We start from the raw sequence: 17,678 nt of genomic DNA on the forward strand, positions 1-17,678 counted from the left end.
TTCGAACTTGCTCTGAGCCGGAGACCTGTTACTTGGAGAAGAATTCGGTCGGTGGCGCTGGCGCTGCGTTGCATAACTGGCCGTTAAAAAATTACGCTTCCTTTGCGACTTGGCTCAGGATCATGTGCTACGTAGTGTCTGGTACCTACATCAATGTCCTTCTCAAGGTGGTAAAAACATAGTGTGTCCCAGACCATTTGGCATTTGGACGTATGTATGCTAAATGGAACTATTTGCAAGTGGAAAGATGGGGTGTGCTCTTCTTGCTGCCACCAATAGGATCCATCCATATCTATTTTGTATTATTTTGTCTATGGCTTTGTCTATCAATTTCAATAATCGGCCCGTTGAGGAGCCCCGCGCGGCCGAGGGGTTTTGGGACCGTGGAATTTGAAATCTTTGGGACTCCTCTTGTAAGTAAGTATATTTTTCTGTGCCTCTACGTTAGTTTAGCGACCTTGCATGTGGTGGGGTCACATGCCTCGTAGTGGGGGCTCTTCCCCTACCCTCCTCCCGCCTTTAGGGGTCAGTATGTTGGACTGAAACGGCCGCCAATTTTGAAATTTATGGTGGCGTTTTTGGTTATACTATCCGTAAGTTCTGATTTTTATACAATCATTTAAAAGTTCCCAGGAATTTTAAAATCAGATTTTCAACCCATCGTTAACTCTACAAGGAAAATTCCGGCACAGGAGATTCAAAATGCCGACATTCGAATTATAGCGAACTCTCCTCGGTTCTCCGGTTCCCGGCTTCGTCCGTTCAAAGTAATAAAGAAAGAAGCCCGTTGCGGGTGATCTGGATCACCCTGTAGAAGCAAGCGACCGCGTGTTTGTAGGAATGAACAGTATTTAAGTCTCGTGAAAAATGACACATTCTTGAGCATATTCAGTTGCATCTCGATATAGGTAACGTCCTTTGAAATAACGTCTTTCCCGGAAAAAAAAAAAAAAAAAAAAAAAAAAAAAAACACGTTCATATTTGCAAAAATAGCGGATTTTTTCCGTCTTAACTTGTACCAGTTATTAATAAGTTCTGCATATAGGTAGGTAATTTGAAGGTTTTTTTCAAAGGAGCTTCCAACATTCGTTGATACTGCTTCCGGACTTCATTCTTGGCAAAATAGTTTATTAAAAGAAAACCAGCGAGAATTCGACATCCTTTTTTGTCAAGGCTGGGTGTTGATTGAATTTGCGCAGCTGCAACGTCCACAAGAACGTCGAGCGTCGTGGCTGGGAGAGCCCCCAATTGTCATACTTACGTGCTATATAAATGCATTTCTACTCATTTATTGCACAACGCGCTATTTGTCATAGAACGTGGACAATGCTAATGAAGAAGGCGTTGGTTAGATTCTTTCTGTATAGGTAACCGAGTTCTCTCGAAGGACAATAAATCCCCTGTGGTTGACCACATAGACAATGCGTCGCGTCGCGTCGTTTTTCCGCGTCGAAAAGAGCGAAACTTCAATTCAACTTTGCGCGATTTTCACTCACAAATCTTATTTTCACCGGGAAACTGTAGCGCGTTTCTACATGAAAATTTTATCAGTTTTTCTTCCGACTACACGCTAAAATCAGAGTACTTTAATTTGGACAGAAAATGCAGTCACATTCTTATAAAATATTTTATGGTTTCAGTTAATTATGCAACCCCAGAATGGAGTTGCGTTCTTTCTTAATGAGAGACGACGTATTCTGTAACCGAAGACGTCTGTTCCTCAGAATTTACATGCAGCTGTAGTATTATTGGCAGGATGTCATGAGTGGCTGACAATTGTGGGGCATAGAGGACAAGGTGCATAAGTGCAGTTTCTGCTATTTCAAGATATACACATTTAAAGTTTTGAAATTACATAGATTCTTACGGCGGAAAGAAAGTTAAAACTAACTTTTTGATGCTTAAAAATTGGATTTCGGGAGCTAATTTTTACAAAATGTGCATACTAAGACTAGTTTTACATGACATTATAAATATCTTAATTTTTTCAAAAGCTGAGCTTATGCGCCTTGTCCTCCACTTGCCCATCAATTCTGCGTGTGCGGCCAGAAAACAATATAAGTAAATCTGAGTTTTTGCTACCATTATTAGTATTAGTATGAATTTACACTGGATGGCTAACAATATGTGACTTCCCATAAATTTTTTCGGTCGAAATTGAAACGAAGAAAAATATTCCACTTCAGTGATGGTGAGATACGAGAAATGATCAACCAGGCGGCGTTATGTGCTACTTACAATCGTTTACTATCTGACTCAGAGGCTTATCGCTGGATTCATTTGTGAGCAATGAAAGCAAAAGATGATTGAAGGGATTCCTTGATTTAAGAGAAAGGGAATGTTTGCTCAATGACAACCCTTCTTTATCGATTGAAAGACTTGGAATTGTAGTCATCTTGCTCGACTATGTAATAAATGACGAATATTGACACAAATGAATGACGAATCAAGTGCGAATTAAGAACGAGTATAACGCTTCGCTGATTTTATCTTTTTCCTCATTTCTCACTGTTTTTTCCGCATGGTTAGGTACTAAGTTTTTGCACTCCAAAAAAATCTCCGACAGAGGAGTTAGACGATAAAACACTTTAAGATCACGAATTTTGGTTCGCGACGCAGCATCTGTTGCAAAAATGACTGATCACTGATATTATTTTTTAAAAAAAATTGTGTACATGACATTTTTTTGCCACTTACGAATATTTTGTTAAAGATTCCTTACGAAAGAATCTGGTAAGTAATAGCTATGATATCGGGTACAATCTGATCGAGCTTTTTCATTCATCACAGTCCCGCTTAAATGCCTTGCTGAGGAAGTAAAAGAGGGTAAAACACATTTTAAAGTGTCAAGTGCTGAGGGCTGTAACAATACGTACGCACGCGATCATTGAGACAGATCAGTTAGTTGACCGGTTCGAACAGGTTTCTTACGAGCTGCGAGCTCCCATGCATGTAAGCAGAGTTTCTAAGACACTGCTCTTGGAGTAATGTCCAAGGTGGTCAAACTACTTTGTCACAAGTGCACACCTTTACGAAGTAATTTTTACGGAGCCTTCACATCGCTCTCGGCTGCCTGCAGAACCCAAATTTAACTATTCGGTTGTGGATTCTTGTTAAGAGACAATAACCGTAAAAGGAGAAAAAAAAGTCGTCTCTTCGTTTTTGGTCCAGGTGACAGAGATTTTTGGACTTAAGAGCATAAAGAAGAAACAGGTATTTGAAATTTTACCAAGACTCTTTTTCTACCGAATTCTTGGGTTATTGGATGCGAAAATCAATTATTTTGGACCGAATGTATCGGTTACCTGAGCGGGGCGATTATTGAAACTGATAGACAAAGCGATAGACAAAGATGACATAGGGGGTATAAAGCAATTCTGTTGGTTGAAATGGGTGGTTCTCATCGACTAAGGGGGAAAATGATAGACTAACTGTCGGGTTTCTCGTGGGTTGCCGTTACTTAGTCGATTACCTACCTCCTTTGTCCATTGCAACAACCCGTTTCCACCAATAGGATCCCTCCAAATCCCTTTTGTCGTCTTTGTCTATCGCTTTATCTATCAGTTTCAATAATCGGTCCGCTGAAGGAGAAATTTCAGTGTGCCTTATAAACTGAAAATAGGGCGGGATTTTTCTCCCGCATGAACAATTTTCGAGTCGAGAAACGACCCAACTTGAGTTGTTGTCGCGTTTTTCTTTTTTGAAGGCGATTATATATAAATAAGTGCATGCCCAAATATTTTTTTATGTATATAAGAATGGAAAGTTCTTAAAAAATTCGTTGAATATCTCAAAGTTGAGTCGTATTGGAATTTGACAATTAAATTATCATTCGAATTTTCTACAGCAAAAATGAAAATGTGCAACCATGAACAGAAAGTGATTACGCTACGAGCGGACATATAACGCGCAAATTACCACCAGTCGCTGTCGCTACCAGTGGATGAAATGCAGATATGGACGTATTTCTACCAAACGGAACTACGATAGTTAAGACATAAGAGAAGCCATAAAGAATATGGCCATAAGCCATAAGAAGCCTGAGAGCCATAAGAATATATGAATAACAGGGCTCACGTCATAATGCACAATTCTCCGTTTGACAGAAATACTTCCATATGATCCTAACACCTTGATGCAACTATTCGTGCTCGGGAGTTGTCCTGGCTGCATACGCACAAAAGTGAAGGCGCTTTGGATATCCTTACCGAACACCGCTGTGCGCGTCACGTTATCATTTTTTGATGCGCCTGTCCGTTGAAATTTCAAAGCGTCCAATCGCATCGAATTTTTGGAAATGAGGTGCGTGTTTTTTAATTCACGATTTTCCTAATATTCTCAATGTTCGAGCGTTTTTCAGCTCCTTCGCCTCAACGAAACGTACCTACATGGTGATATTTTTTCCGACAGAGATTTTTACTTTTTTAAGTATTTCTCAAACGATGCCTAATAATTCAAGTGATCATTAAAAAAAAAAAAAAATGAGAGAAATAAGTAATTATTGTTGTTGTTATTGTTGTCAGTTGATTGGCCTAATTCAAAAAGTTAATTACTTTTAATGTACAAAAGAAAAACGGTGCTAAAACAATCAACACTGAGGAGCGGTTAAAACGCTGATGATTTTGATGTAAGCTGCGAGGCGTGCGCGTGCTTGCATGTATTTCTATTTCTATAGTTACAGAAAATTAACCTTAAAATCCGGATAAAACTGCATAGAAACTTCAACAATTCAATTAGTATTTTGATATTCAATGTCTCTGCTGTAAGTGAAAATGATCTGTAGTGTAAGTGAGCCCGGAAAGATTAAGAAATGGCTTTTCAGGTGAGTTATGCTCTAATTTTTGTGTTTCAATCAGAAGAAATGTCTTACATCGTTGTTCCTAGACATATCAGACAACCTCACTTCAAATTCATGAACGAAGCCTTGTAATTAGGTTGATCACAACAGGTTTCCACTGCACAGAGGGACTTCAGAATAATTGGTGAAAATACCACTGTACAGAAATCAAGGTGCATACTTCCTCGGATTTCAATCCTTTAGCCGCATACAAATGTTCTTAAATCTTCATTCACTCCGGAACATCTATTAGATCAACGGCGATGTTTCCTCAAAAGTGGCAATACAATTTTTCCTCCATTTAAATCCACTGAAAACATCGATTTTAGGTGAAGCAAGGTGCCTCACCAAGAATCGATTGTTTTACATACATTTAAATAGAGGAAAAAGAGTGTTGCCGACTTTTAAGAATCGCCACTGCATTAGATGAGCCTATCAAAAAAGTGTCCCCTTTTGGAAAACGCGGAGATTCCCTTTAAATCCATCCAAAGGTAAAACCGTAAATGATGAGAGAATCCTCCAATGAAAGTTTTGGCTTGTGTTCAAAGCTCTTTCGACAGTACAATATTGCAAAGTTGCATTTTGTACTAATGAAAATGCTAATGTTTTCAAAATGTTTAGTAAAAAAAAAAACAACTTGAATCGATCTTCTTTCTATTTTCTGTGGCACGATTTCATCAGTTGACGTTACTCGGGTCCAGGCTTGGCCGCAAGTTTATGGCGGCGGAAAAACGCCATTTGACGATCCAGACGTTACCAAATTTATCTGATATAACATTATTTTAAAAGAGAGTACGGAATACACTCCATGGACATTTTCAGAATCATTAACTTAAAGTGCGCTGAAAATTCTCTAAACACTTGAAAATGAGAGCCAACAAGTTTCTCCGGAAATTCGCACGCGCTGAGCGCACTATGTTTGACGCAATGCGTGAAGTATTCATGCAATCTTGTAGGCGCTATGCGTTTCATGCTGCGCTGGCCGCACTATCTTTGACGCAATGCGTGAAGTATCCATGCAGTCTTGTAGGCGCTAATATGTGTTACATGACATGCCGACCGCCGCGCCGAGGGCTTCTCCTTTTTATCTCGCAAGTCCTCGTCATCATAGCTCTCTGCACCGCGCCGCTCCAGGCCAAATTGCGTGTTTGGTTTCACTCTTAACTCGACTAATGAAAGGTGCTATCTCTTGTATCACTAAAAGACGACAAAATTAGAAATTACTATACTCTCAGGAAATGAGAGATTTTGTTGCCTTTGCTCGTTTGTAATTTTTCTTCAAAATTCGATTTTTTTTTTTAAAAAAAAATTGCAAAATCTGCCGCCCCCTTGATTTGCCGCCATGGACCGCGGCCCATTTGGCCACCCCCTTAATCCGGCCCTGCACACATTCTTAAAGGCGGCGCGGCGCGCCACAGGCCACACGCTGCTGCGTGCACTGCTTCACGGACAAGGGTGACCGGAGCGCCTTCCATTTTTTCATATGCAACACGCACGTTCACAGAGTGCGAATATTTGTATCAAGGCGTAATTATCTACAACATTGAATGCATTGCTTATGTCGACTGAGATATTGGCATAAAAAGCCATGTATCATCTTATTTTACTTTAGTGTCATTTAAAAATTAAAAATTGGCCTTTTGAAAAATGCTAATATTTTGAAGTTCTCCGGTTAAATATCACCTTAGATCGATCTAGTTCTACTTTATGGGGCTTATTTTCATCAGTGCATGTTCCTCAGGGCTCAAAACTGTTGTTGACACTACGCTCTATCATCAATAATGAGACAGCGTTGCGAAATTTACACAAATGTCCCAGATCACCCATGCCGGGCTTTTTTTCTCGGTTATTTTAGATCGTATGATGTTTGGGACGAGGGAGTCAAATCGTAATTTGTCTGATCCCCCCCCCCCCCCCCCCCCCAGCAGACTTAACACGCTGTTAGAGTAAAGTCTCTGGTCCATTCATATTATATAATCAATCGAGCAGTAAAAAATGCGGAGACAGACTTTAGTAAAAAGACGGTGCCTAATGGACTGGTAGCGCGAACGCAGTGGACAAGCGGACGACAGACTTGCCAGCTATACACTAACTAGAGCTGACAGTGAATAGAGTAGAGGGGCTCCATTAGTGAGCGTCTTGTCAAACAAACTTCGTAGGAGATTACACAGGCTGACCCTCTTGGTGCACTGCCTTGTCACTAAGAGTTAATGTAGCTTTGGCACGAGTGCGAGGATTGGCTCCAACTTGACGACCTTTTCCTTGGAAGAGCAACGATTGTTGCATAGCCACGCAAATGTAGGCGCTCCATACGGTGTGAGACTGCTTCTTTCTACTACAATACTCCGCGGAGAAATTGAGTGGTTTCACTGACAAGGAAGTTGAGAGTTATTTTCGTGATTTAGAAAATAACACGTTTGGAGCCGAAAATTTCTATGAAGCGTTTTCATTATGATAACACGAATGAGCTTTAGTCTGACAGATTCAGATTGTGAGACGCCTTACATAATTATAATTATGTCACGCATTAGAAATTGGAACTGGAAGGAACAGAAATAGAAGTGGAGAAAAAGAAGAAAAAGAGGAGGTAGGAAAACTGAGAAGAAAATAAGGTAAAAGAAGAGGAACAAGACTATTTTTTTATCTTCTTCTCTTTCCTCTTCTACTGCCTCCTCAGTCTCTTCTTCCTCTCGTTTTCCCATCTTCCTTTTCCGTCTGTCTTTCCTTCTTCATCATCAGCCACCTACACTTTTTTCACCTTCTTCTTCTCTGTTTTCTGATTTCTAATGCTTCAACATCTAACATTAACTTATTGGCCTTAAGGTATTGCATATTGAAATGTACCTGAATCTAAAAGATCTGTATCCATTGGGACAGGGGCTCTACCATGCATGAATTCTTATGGGTTCCAGGATCCGTGTCCCGATGGAAGTAGTTTTTTATGATTTAAATACGTCCAGTTTGTTTTTTCAAAAATCCCCTTTTAGGTACAATCCTTCTTCCGCTTGATTTCATCCGATAAAGTGATTCTCGAATCTAAAAGACCTAAGTCGGTAAGATCTGAGTTAAAGTACTTTAGAATATAAAGATGAAAAATTAAGCTATGCTTTCAATATTTTTGAACCTACCCTTGGATAAATTTCACTTAAAATTACATAGATTTCGAATCTTACTGAAAAAGGTACTTGAAGGTCATAAATCTGTAATTCATACCCTTTCGTTTGAATTATCAGTATCAGCAATTATGGACCTTATCAACAGTTAACAGTCAAAGATTTTGAGTCTAATCATGAAAAAGTTGATTGAATCCAATAGAATTGTTTAAAATGATCTTTGGACATGGGATCCAACCAAAACCAACTGCACACATGATTGTGTAAGGACACTTGAGTGTCAATCCACGAGTGGCACAATCATACAAATCATCAGCATCTGTCGTTTTGGAAATCTGTCTTCCTCTTCCTAAGGCAAAATATTACTACTAGTCTCGCCTCCACTACTACTTACTGAAAAAACATGCCAGTTCAGTCAGAATAAAAACTTAACAAAGAACATTTAATTCAACTTTAATACATTTTCAGATGTTGATGGAAGGATCATGCGTCTATTTTTTACCATCACGTCTATTCTGCTACAAGTTGTCACGTCACAATTGAATTCAACAAGTTCACCTAGTCCTCAGGTAGGTAAGTCAAAGGTGACCAAGGTTAAATGGGTTTTTTGATAAAAAAACTTTCGAGCCAGGGTAGGTAAGCAGATATAACAGTGCGCAATACATCAAATTACATAGAGGGTGAGTCAGGGGTCGTTCATAATGCTAAAAATCAGATTTTTCACTCCCCTATTCTCCATCGTGACGCACCCGTAACACAGGTGTGTGTGTACCCCTGCCCTACGCCTACGTAAGTAACGTAGTTTGAAATACCCCTCCTCCCGGTGGTACATCGATGCATAACGCAGGTTTAAACCCATCCCCACCTATAGAACATTAAATATTTTATGAATGGCCCCTTATGAGACACTCAAATTTCAAAAAATATCTTGGAAAATTTACCATACCCATCAAAAGCGGAAAACACAAGACATATTTCAAACATATTCTCTTGGAGGACTAGTTATTTTCGTTTATTTTATTTAATGAGTTAATTATTTATACTTAAATTATTTAAGAAATAAGTACGTTCATTAATTTTCTTCATACAAGGCAAGCTGCATGAGGAGAAACTGAAATAGGTGCTTTAATTCCAATACCATAACTTTTGCGGAGAGCCTTCAGCAGTGCTGCACAAATAATTTGCCACCAAAAAAACATGAAAATTTTAAGACGGACAATGCAGAACTGATCATTCATCAAGAGTTTCCCATACTTTTTCTTGAAAACAAAGAGAGACGAAAATATTTAAGAATGTGAAGTAGCTAAAACCTCTTGTTGGAAGCTAAAATTGTTTGATTTTAATTCAAAGTTGCACAACATTGACGAAACCACTCTAAACTTGACCTCCAGACTAATAAAGAATACTTCAAGCTCAAAACTGGGATAATTCCAATTTTTAGACTAAACATGACAAAGATCAAAATCCTGAAAATTTTTCTTTCTGCACTTAAGTGTCTTTTCCTGTGCAGGATAACGTTGTTTTCTAGCTTACACGAAATTAACTAATCTAAAATGTATCAACTTTTACCAGGAACAAGCAAACACTACGAACGAAACGAAATCAGACCTTGATAAAACGACTATCATGCTCTCAGCTACTGAACTTCCTCTCCAAGTATCTCAACCCTCCCCTCCGTTTAGGCAAGGCCAACTGTCAAAATACCAAAGCGTGATTTTAGAAGGTGGGCTGAAGCTACTTCCTAGAGTATCATCGGCTGCTAAGAACACTTCACATCCACCACGGACAAGGCGGCAGTCAGAACATAAAATCAAGTCAGGAAAAAATAGTCAAAACAAATCGGAGGCAGAAAAATACAATAGTACTACTCTGAGAGACAACGAAAAAAAGAAGGAGGTGAACTTACATATAAATGAAGACAAGGTGGTAGATAGTCAATCTCCAGCCAATTGTGATATATGTGGTAAAAAAAAGAGATACAAACAGCGATTGAACAAGACAGAGATGGAGGTGAACTTACATATTAATGAAGACAAGGTGGTAGATAGTCAATCTCCAGCCAATTGTGATAAATGCGGTAAAAAAAAGAGAGACAAACAGCGATTGAACAAGACAGAGATGAGTACACAAGACAAATTAGAGGAAGACGAGGAGTCGAACATTGAAGGTGATGACTACGAAGATGATGACAATGCAAATGATGAAGAGGAAAATGATGAAGATGACACCCATGACACGTACGAAGAAGATGATGTTACCGAGAATGATGATACAGTGAATGATGAAAATGAATCACACAAGTCAAGCAGTAAATTTAAGAATTTGGAATCTGCGGAGGTTGAACAAAGCTCGGAGAAAAGTCTTAATCATGAGAACTTCGACAACACTGATGAAAGATTACACAGAATTAACAAGAGTAGCTCTTGTACTGCAATGATTGGAGAAAAACAGAAAAAACTAAATGGGGAGGCGACTCAAAAAACTGAAGACATAGAAAACGGAAATTATCAGGCAGCAACAGACAAATTAAATAAAAAACAAACGAAAGTTACTGGGAGTAATATCAATAACAGTAGTGTCAAAACCAAAGGAAAATATTTCAATATTGAGGCAACATCACAGTTGTATGACATAAACCCAGGTCCGGACTCGACAATGAAAGGGTGTGTTGATGGTACGAAAAAACGGGGAAACAATACCAATGAGAGAGAAATAATGCAGAAAAAACTTAAGTCAAGAGACAAGAACAAAACTCTAGCCCGTGCTCGGGATTTTTGCGCAAGTACAAATAAAATTGGAGGTCTTGCAAATTTGGAGAAGGAGAAAACAGGGCAAGATGGGGTCCATGATTCCCAGGAAAAAGAGAGAGAAGCGAATCGTCGGGCAAACACTGATGTGAGGGAGGATAACCAGTGTCGCATCAAGGGTGATAAATGTGATAAGAGGGTGGATGACCAGTATCCCATCAGATGTGATGAATGTGGTAAAAAGAAGAGAAATAAAGGGAAGAAAACAAAATGTGCTATCGACTTAGCAGAGCACAGAATAAAAAATCCATCAAAATCAAGCAGCTCTATAGAAATAAGACATGAAAACACAGCTTCAGTCGAAAAAAGTTGCTCATTTAAAAACAAGGAAAAAGACAGAGAAAGTAATGAATCAAAGAATTTTAATGATGAAAATCGTAGAGGGTTAGCAACGGCCCAAAAAAGTGAAATAAGAAAATTCATCAGGAGCAAATACAATTCTGAAAAAGGATCAATGAGTACCAAAGGTTCAGCTTCGTCAAAAAATGAAGAAATGAATGATGTTCATGAGAATCATGAGCCAAAAGAAAATCCTGGAGATATAAATGAAATAAACGGTCAAGAGAAACCCAAGAAAAAGAAAAATGATAATAATTCTAGACTACTCATTAATAATGGAGCAAAAACAATTGATCGTCTGCAAAGAGTTGTGCAAAGTAACTCGGATGGTCAGGAAGAAAAAAATAAAGCTCTCCGAGGAAGAATTTTTCATCCATCAACACAAGAAAATTTAGGAGAACAAGGGACAAGCGTTTCTGTATTGCCTGCTGAATCATCTCATCAGAATGAATCTTTAACCACATTATTAGTAGAACTGAATGAATGTATCACCAGTGCACCCACAGCCAAATTCGTCACAAAATTCACAACTACCAGTGATAAGAGGAGCAAAGGAATGTCTATGACACTACCCGACTCAAAAACAAAAGAAACTACTGACCCTTGTTCAGAGGGTGATGTTGCCAGAGTGACAAGACCAGAAATTACAACTTGTTTTGAAAATGACCCAAGAACGTTGGATGTCTTGCGGTTAAAAATTGAAAGTTCCGGTTCTAAAGTTGAGGAAGTAAACTTAAAGAAAAACAAAGACACCTTAACATTAAACAGCGTCCCATCCACTATACTACATCCATCAGATCTCTGTGCTGCAACAGAGCCAGGGTCATTTGAAACTAAAGATGAATCACTCGCAGAACAATCTGTAAGACACCTGAGTTGTGCTGATAAGATGAAACTTGGAGAAATACTGAAACAATCAGGTAATAAAGACAAAAATCGGAAATGGCTAAAGCACGATGCAGAGACAGGAAAAAATACTTTTAAAAAACCGTACCAAATGTATCTCAATATGCTTAACTTGCTCACAAAGAAGTCTGCGAGATCCAGTGCCAAAAAATTGAATGACATACGAATGCAGGAGCAATCATCTGATCAAGTAAGCCCAAAAATTGCCTTGCAAGAGGAAGCAACATTAGAAAATAATACTGCTGAGGACTATGATACAGATTCACCTCAAGTCCACAAGAGCCAGTCTAGCAGGCCAATCATGCTGCCTCCTGATTTAGGAAATTCTAAGTCCAATAATGAGATTTCTCCTTCTGATGAAAAAAACAGTGTCGATTTGATGCTAACAAAGAAAGCAAATGAAAGGTCATTGATTCTGCCTACTGACAGAACAAATCTTGAGGATCGAACGTTAATATCCTCTCAGTTCAAACCTAGAAAAGCTTCCCATCTTCAATACTTCAGGCAGCGTCTCTTAAAAGAAGATGAGAGGGAAAAGTCGAAAAAGAGAAAGAGTAAAAAATCGAAAAATGAAAAAGAACCATCAGTTTATGAAGACTTGGTTGAAGAGAGAATTTTAGAATCTAAAACGGATGATACAAATACGGGTGATCTTCGGATGACAACCGTAGGAAAACCACGGAGTGAAATTAAAGCCCTTTTACATGTTTTACGTAGATCAAAAGTAAATAAGTCTCCTAAATACTGTCCAAAGGATACAATTACATACTTATCTAAATCTGCTATGAGTGATGGTGATGGAGATAGCTACGATATGAAACAAACATTCCATGGAGAAAAAGAGGACAGGTTTGCAGACGTAAAGACCGAGACCGAAGGAGAAGAACCGGCTGAGCAGTATCCACTAAAGCAGCTGAAAAAGGAAGCTATGAGGGGAAAAAATCTTGAGGACGAAACTGAATTTAGAACTGAGCCTAAGAAATTCTTCAGTGAGCAAGGCTTCAACAGTGTAAATAGAGCTCATATTAGACAAAGAGAAAAAAATATCAAATATGGATTCAATGCTAATAGCAGCCACCCTAGACGTAACCATCAGACCAAATTTAGGATCTTCAAACAGCTTGTGCCTCGTTTTGTTTTCAAAGATCCTTGCACAAAGAGCTTGGATGAACAAATGAATCATCATAATGGATTTTGGCACAAAACAGTGGACCTAGGGTTGAATGATGATGCAAATTATTCGAAGGAATCTGTAAAAATGCTGGGTAAAAAACCTAAGAAAGTTTTATTAGTTCAGAAAAAGAGTCACTCCCGCAAATTTCCTGACAAGGAAGGGAGACGCACAAAAGAAAGCATTGATCCTGTTTCAGCTTTGGTACAGCTGATGAGAAGTGAGCAGGAAAGTGAACACAAAATGCTGTACAACAGACAGGTTGAGGATGAAGTTTAGAATGATTTCAGTGTAAGAGATAAAAATGACGGAAATAATTGACATCTTAAAACAGCATTAATGACTTGGGAAGACCAGATGACAAAAAACATACAATATTTTATAGATCTGAGAGCCTTGAAATACATTTCAGAAATTCTCAAAATACACAGAGAAAAATTCTGGCAAAGGCAGGTCAAATGAAGAGGAAATCAACTTTGTAAATAGTACCTAGAAGTAAATTAAAATAAGATTACATACTTGACATTAGAGAAGTCATTTCCAAAGCTCAGTTAAGGAGAGCGTATCTCTGATCGCAGCTTTCCAAAGCTCCGTTTATGTTTATCTTTCTATAGCAACTAATCAATAATATTTCTTTTAATGCTCTATGAAGTTGTTCCACTGTTTCAAAAAAATTTACTGAGAATCTCAAGGAAACATTATAATTCGTTTCTTCATAAGGAATTGAACATATTTGGATAATTTGAAACATTTCTACCAAAAACGAATTTTTCGACTTTAGCCATCTATTTTTTCTTCTTTTTTCATTTTCTGTCAAAACTTTTACACATGCATTTTTTGACAACTTGATAGTGGTGGCAGTAAAAACCTGTAAACTAAACCACAGGAGAGTCATGGTTTTCAACTTGATTAGTATTCAAGTATTCAAGGCATTACTATGGTAAGTAACACATGATACGTCAAGCCTCAAACCAGGGATTGTTCTGTATTATTGAGAAGAGTTCTCTTAAAAATTTGATTGATAAGAAATGAGACTTAAGCTTCTTGGCGCTTGCCTCATACCTCACATCTAAGGCATCTATGAATCTTTCTTGTCTTGATTAAAGTCTGCCAAAGTTCTGAAGGAAAATTAAGTAAGATGATAGGTTGTGTAGGGATCCAACTAAAGAAATCCACCAAATTTTATGACCCCAAACTCACAAAGCCAAATCTCTTTTGTGGTCAACGTGAAGTCCATTACCTTAAAACTGCGGATTTTGTCAACGTTATGAATTTCTCCGATTAACATCAACATACACAGGACACCAAAAAAAAAAAAAAAAAGAAAAATAAAAAATCAACAAGATAAGAAAGAAAATATGATAAAATATATGAAATAGAAAAAGCCTCCTCCTAAAAATTTAAAATTTGGATAGGAGCTTCAACTTTCAGGATAATCCTCCCTTTGCTCAGCTTACCCCCAAAGGAGATCAGAAGAGCTATGAGGTGATAGAATTTAGACTTCTAAACCTTGGTTGCTTTCTGTTCCTAAAGAGATTATGTCAAATTTGCAATCGAACAGCAAGTCGTTACATGATAAAATAGCAAAGGCATAGTCTTCCCCTTCGATGGATTATATTTTGACAGGGAAACAAGCTAATGAAAACTTTCTGGAGCCAATTTAGGTTAAAATTCTTAGTTCCTAAGGTGAATTTCCTACTCGACAATTTTCAGGGTCTACAACTTTGGACCACTTAAAAAATTGAGGAAAAAACTTGGTGCAGGTGGCCTGAATTACCCTATACTTCACAGCAGTCAGTTACAGGTAATACTGAAGACCTGACAGTGATTTCTTTGAAATCTAATAATAATTTTGCAATAAAAAAATGAAGTGAACAATAATCAATTTTTTATTCACCTTGAAAGAGGGATTTCTAAATACACAAACAAATAGACAGAAGACAATGACTAATAATAATAATAATAATAAGAAAAAAAATTAAATCAGAAAACGATTAAATTATGGGCACACCATCAGCATAAACGGTGCGAGACGATTTTCATAATTGAATACCATGGATCTGCACGCTATAAAGCCTTAGTGAGGTGGGATCACAGTCTATATAATTATGTATAGCAGTTGGTTGCAATTCATCTCTTGATGAGGTAGCGCTACTGTATTAATGGTGCCTGCTCATGATAGTGCTCTCGTAAGAAAAATTTGGAGCTGATTTTACGATAAATTTGTGCTTTGTACACAATTAAATACAGGAATGAGTATGCCAAAAAAATAAGTTGAAATAATTTTAATCCTAAATACTGAATCTGTAGATTGAACTGCTCTTTCTTTTTTGGGAAAAATGAGGGATCCTGAAAATGACTCATAAATATGATTTATTTAAAAACTTTACTGATCGCAGAGAAGTAAATATCTCAGTCTGGGTTACTCTCATCCTTATTAACTGATTTGCAATTATCGATATTAAAAGTGTATAAATTTAATTGTATAAATTAATATCAATTAAAAATCATGAGCCATCAACCCCCCCCCCCCCCCCTTGTATGACCTATCCATGTCAAAATTGTAATGCTCCCTTTATACTGATAGGGTGCTGTAATTTACCGATCTTCAACAACAATAAAATTTAATAAAGACAACAACGTTAATTCAATTAAGTAGGTTAAGATATACTTAGCACAAAATTACAAATGACCTAAATTGAAAAATTACGATGATGCCTTCATGTAAAAATAAACTCTGGGTGAAAGATTTTCATTTTTTTATTTTGCATAGAATTGGAATTATTGAAAATTCAATAAAACATGAACGTTAACTTAACACTATAATACTGACTATATATAAAATGCCATGATACTGTTGATTTTAGTTGGACTGAATTGACAGTGTTTGTCTAGTCTGAAAAGTTGAATCCTGGATGAACTCACTTTTTACGCTTACAAGAGAATAGAATGGAATTTAAATTAAATTAATGATCGGAGGAGATTAGAATGAAATGACTGTTGTTATCTATAATGCAAAATTCATTGCAAGAGGCAGTAATAGCTTAATATATCAATAGCCAAATGGAAAAAATGTTTTATTCATTCCAACGATTAAAAATTTCTGATTGTGTTTCATTTTCTCCAAGGAAAACTAATCAAAATTTATACTTGCAGTTTTGTGTGATTGTCATTGAATTATTAAAGAAAATTCCTTGAAAAAGAAACCTTTGGTTGGTTTTCATTTCAGAAAATAAAACATGTGCTGAAACACACAAAACTGCGACCTAAAAACGCATTTTTCCACTTTAGCTATTGATAAATAACCAGCCTACCATTCCCTGAAGTTAAACCTCCAATTTGGTTCAACATTATTCCCAATTTGCTGAACACGCAGCGAATTAATCCAGTTTGAGTGCAATTCTAATTTGAAAACTGGCTGGGAGTCCACGTTTTGAATCGTGCAATCTTGGTCAAAAGTTTTGAATATCCTAAGAGTTTAAATTATTGCATTATTTAAAAATTCTTAGCGTAATTACATCACAGTTGCTTATTGACTGTGTCAAGTTTGTAATACTGAAACTACAAGCTACTTAATCATTACATTTGTTTGACCGGAGGATGGAGATTTGGCATTAAAACACTCTGACATGGTAGGAACTCCATCACTGAGAGACACTTATGGATATTAAACAGGTAAATACAAGAAAAGAGAAAGCTTGTTCAGACAGTCAGAAAATAAATGGGACAAGTCGGCAAATAGATGAGTGCAAGTATAAAAGATTAAATTTAAAAAGCACATACGTTCTGAGCAGCTAGAGTTTGGATTTCATGGCAATCTCACTCCACCATACAGGTCTTTCTGCAATTCCTCCATGCTGCGTATATGCTTCTTCAAGATGCTTATAAACCTAGAAAAATAAATGGAATAAGATCAGATATGCAAAGATTTAGTATTTTATGATAAATGATGGAAATAGGCATTGTGGAAACTTGGCAGACTAGAACTCTCTTTGGCGTAAGACAAAGACTGCCCTCTCAGAGCATCTCTCTCTGGACGGACAGCTTCGAGTGAACATAACTTTTGTTTGGTTTGACACATTTTATACTCATCGGAACGGCGACACCAATACCTCAATTTAGAGTTCATCAACACTCATCAGCACAAAATACCAAGAAATTAGGTGCAGTTAAATTAAAATATTATTAGAAATGATGTTCTTTATGACCTTTTGGGTCAATCAGCATTTCGCATCAAATTTTACATTTGCCCAAGTCAAAAAAAGGGCAGGGCTAAAAGGTGAATTTTTCGGCACTGTCACACAAATTTCCTTGTGGGGATGTGCTACTGTTACTAAGGGTTTGGTCATTTGATTTTTATATGTTACAGGATAACGACCTACATCTTAAAAGCGTTACAGAGGGGGAGGGGGAGTTAAAAAATCCAAAATTTAGCAATACGTATTTTAGGAATGGCTCCTATTCTCAAAATTGGCACAACGAAAGTTCAATTTTCAAAACTCATC

General features: G+C 37.4%; 2 protein-coding genes across 6 annotated transcripts in view; one reads left to right on the forward strand and one right to left on the reverse strand.

Annotated features, from left to right (window-relative positions):
• Nucleotides 1-65: 65 nt before the first annotated feature.
• LOC109036688 (uncharacterized) lies at nt 66-13,953 on the forward strand. Of its 4 annotated transcripts, none has more exons than XM_072304428.1 (3): nt 66-417; nt 8,419-8,519; nt 9,523-13,953. In XM_072304428.1, the coding sequence occupies exons 1-3, from the start codon at nt 213-215 to the stop codon at nt 13,450-13,452; spliced, it is 4,236 nt and encodes a 1,411-aa protein (XP_072160529.1). In that variant the 5' UTR covers nt 66-212; the 3' UTR covers nt 13,453-13,953. The 4 variants fall into 4 exon arrangements, with proteins under 4 accessions (XP_072160529.1, XP_072160542.1, XP_072160533.1 ...); XM_072304441.1 differs by having other exon boundaries at nt 408-417; nt 8,419-8,523; XM_072304432.1 differs by lacking the exon at nt 66-417 and adding an exon at nt 4,684-4,822.
• Nucleotides 13,954-15,044: 1,091 nt separating this feature from the next.
• The window catches only part of LOC109036669 (peroxisomal acyl-coenzyme A oxidase 3), a 36,866-nt gene continuing 34,232 nt past the window's right edge, over nt 15,045-17,678 (reverse strand). For both annotated transcript variants that reach the window (XM_019051020.2, XM_019051023.2), the window contains exon 15: nt 15,045-17,063. In XM_019051020.2, coding sequence (XP_018906565.2) covers nt 16,968-17,063 — 96 coding nt within the window. In that variant the 3' untranslated portion in view covers nt 15,045-16,967. The remainder of the gene's footprint in view (nt 17,064-17,678) is intronic.

The sequence above is a fragment of the Bemisia tabaci genome, chromosome 1, assembly GCF_918797505.1.
Source record: "Bemisia tabaci chromosome 1, PGI_BMITA_v3".
Classification (NCBI taxonomy): Eukaryota; Metazoa; Arthropoda; class Insecta; order Hemiptera; family Aleyrodidae; genus Bemisia; species Bemisia tabaci.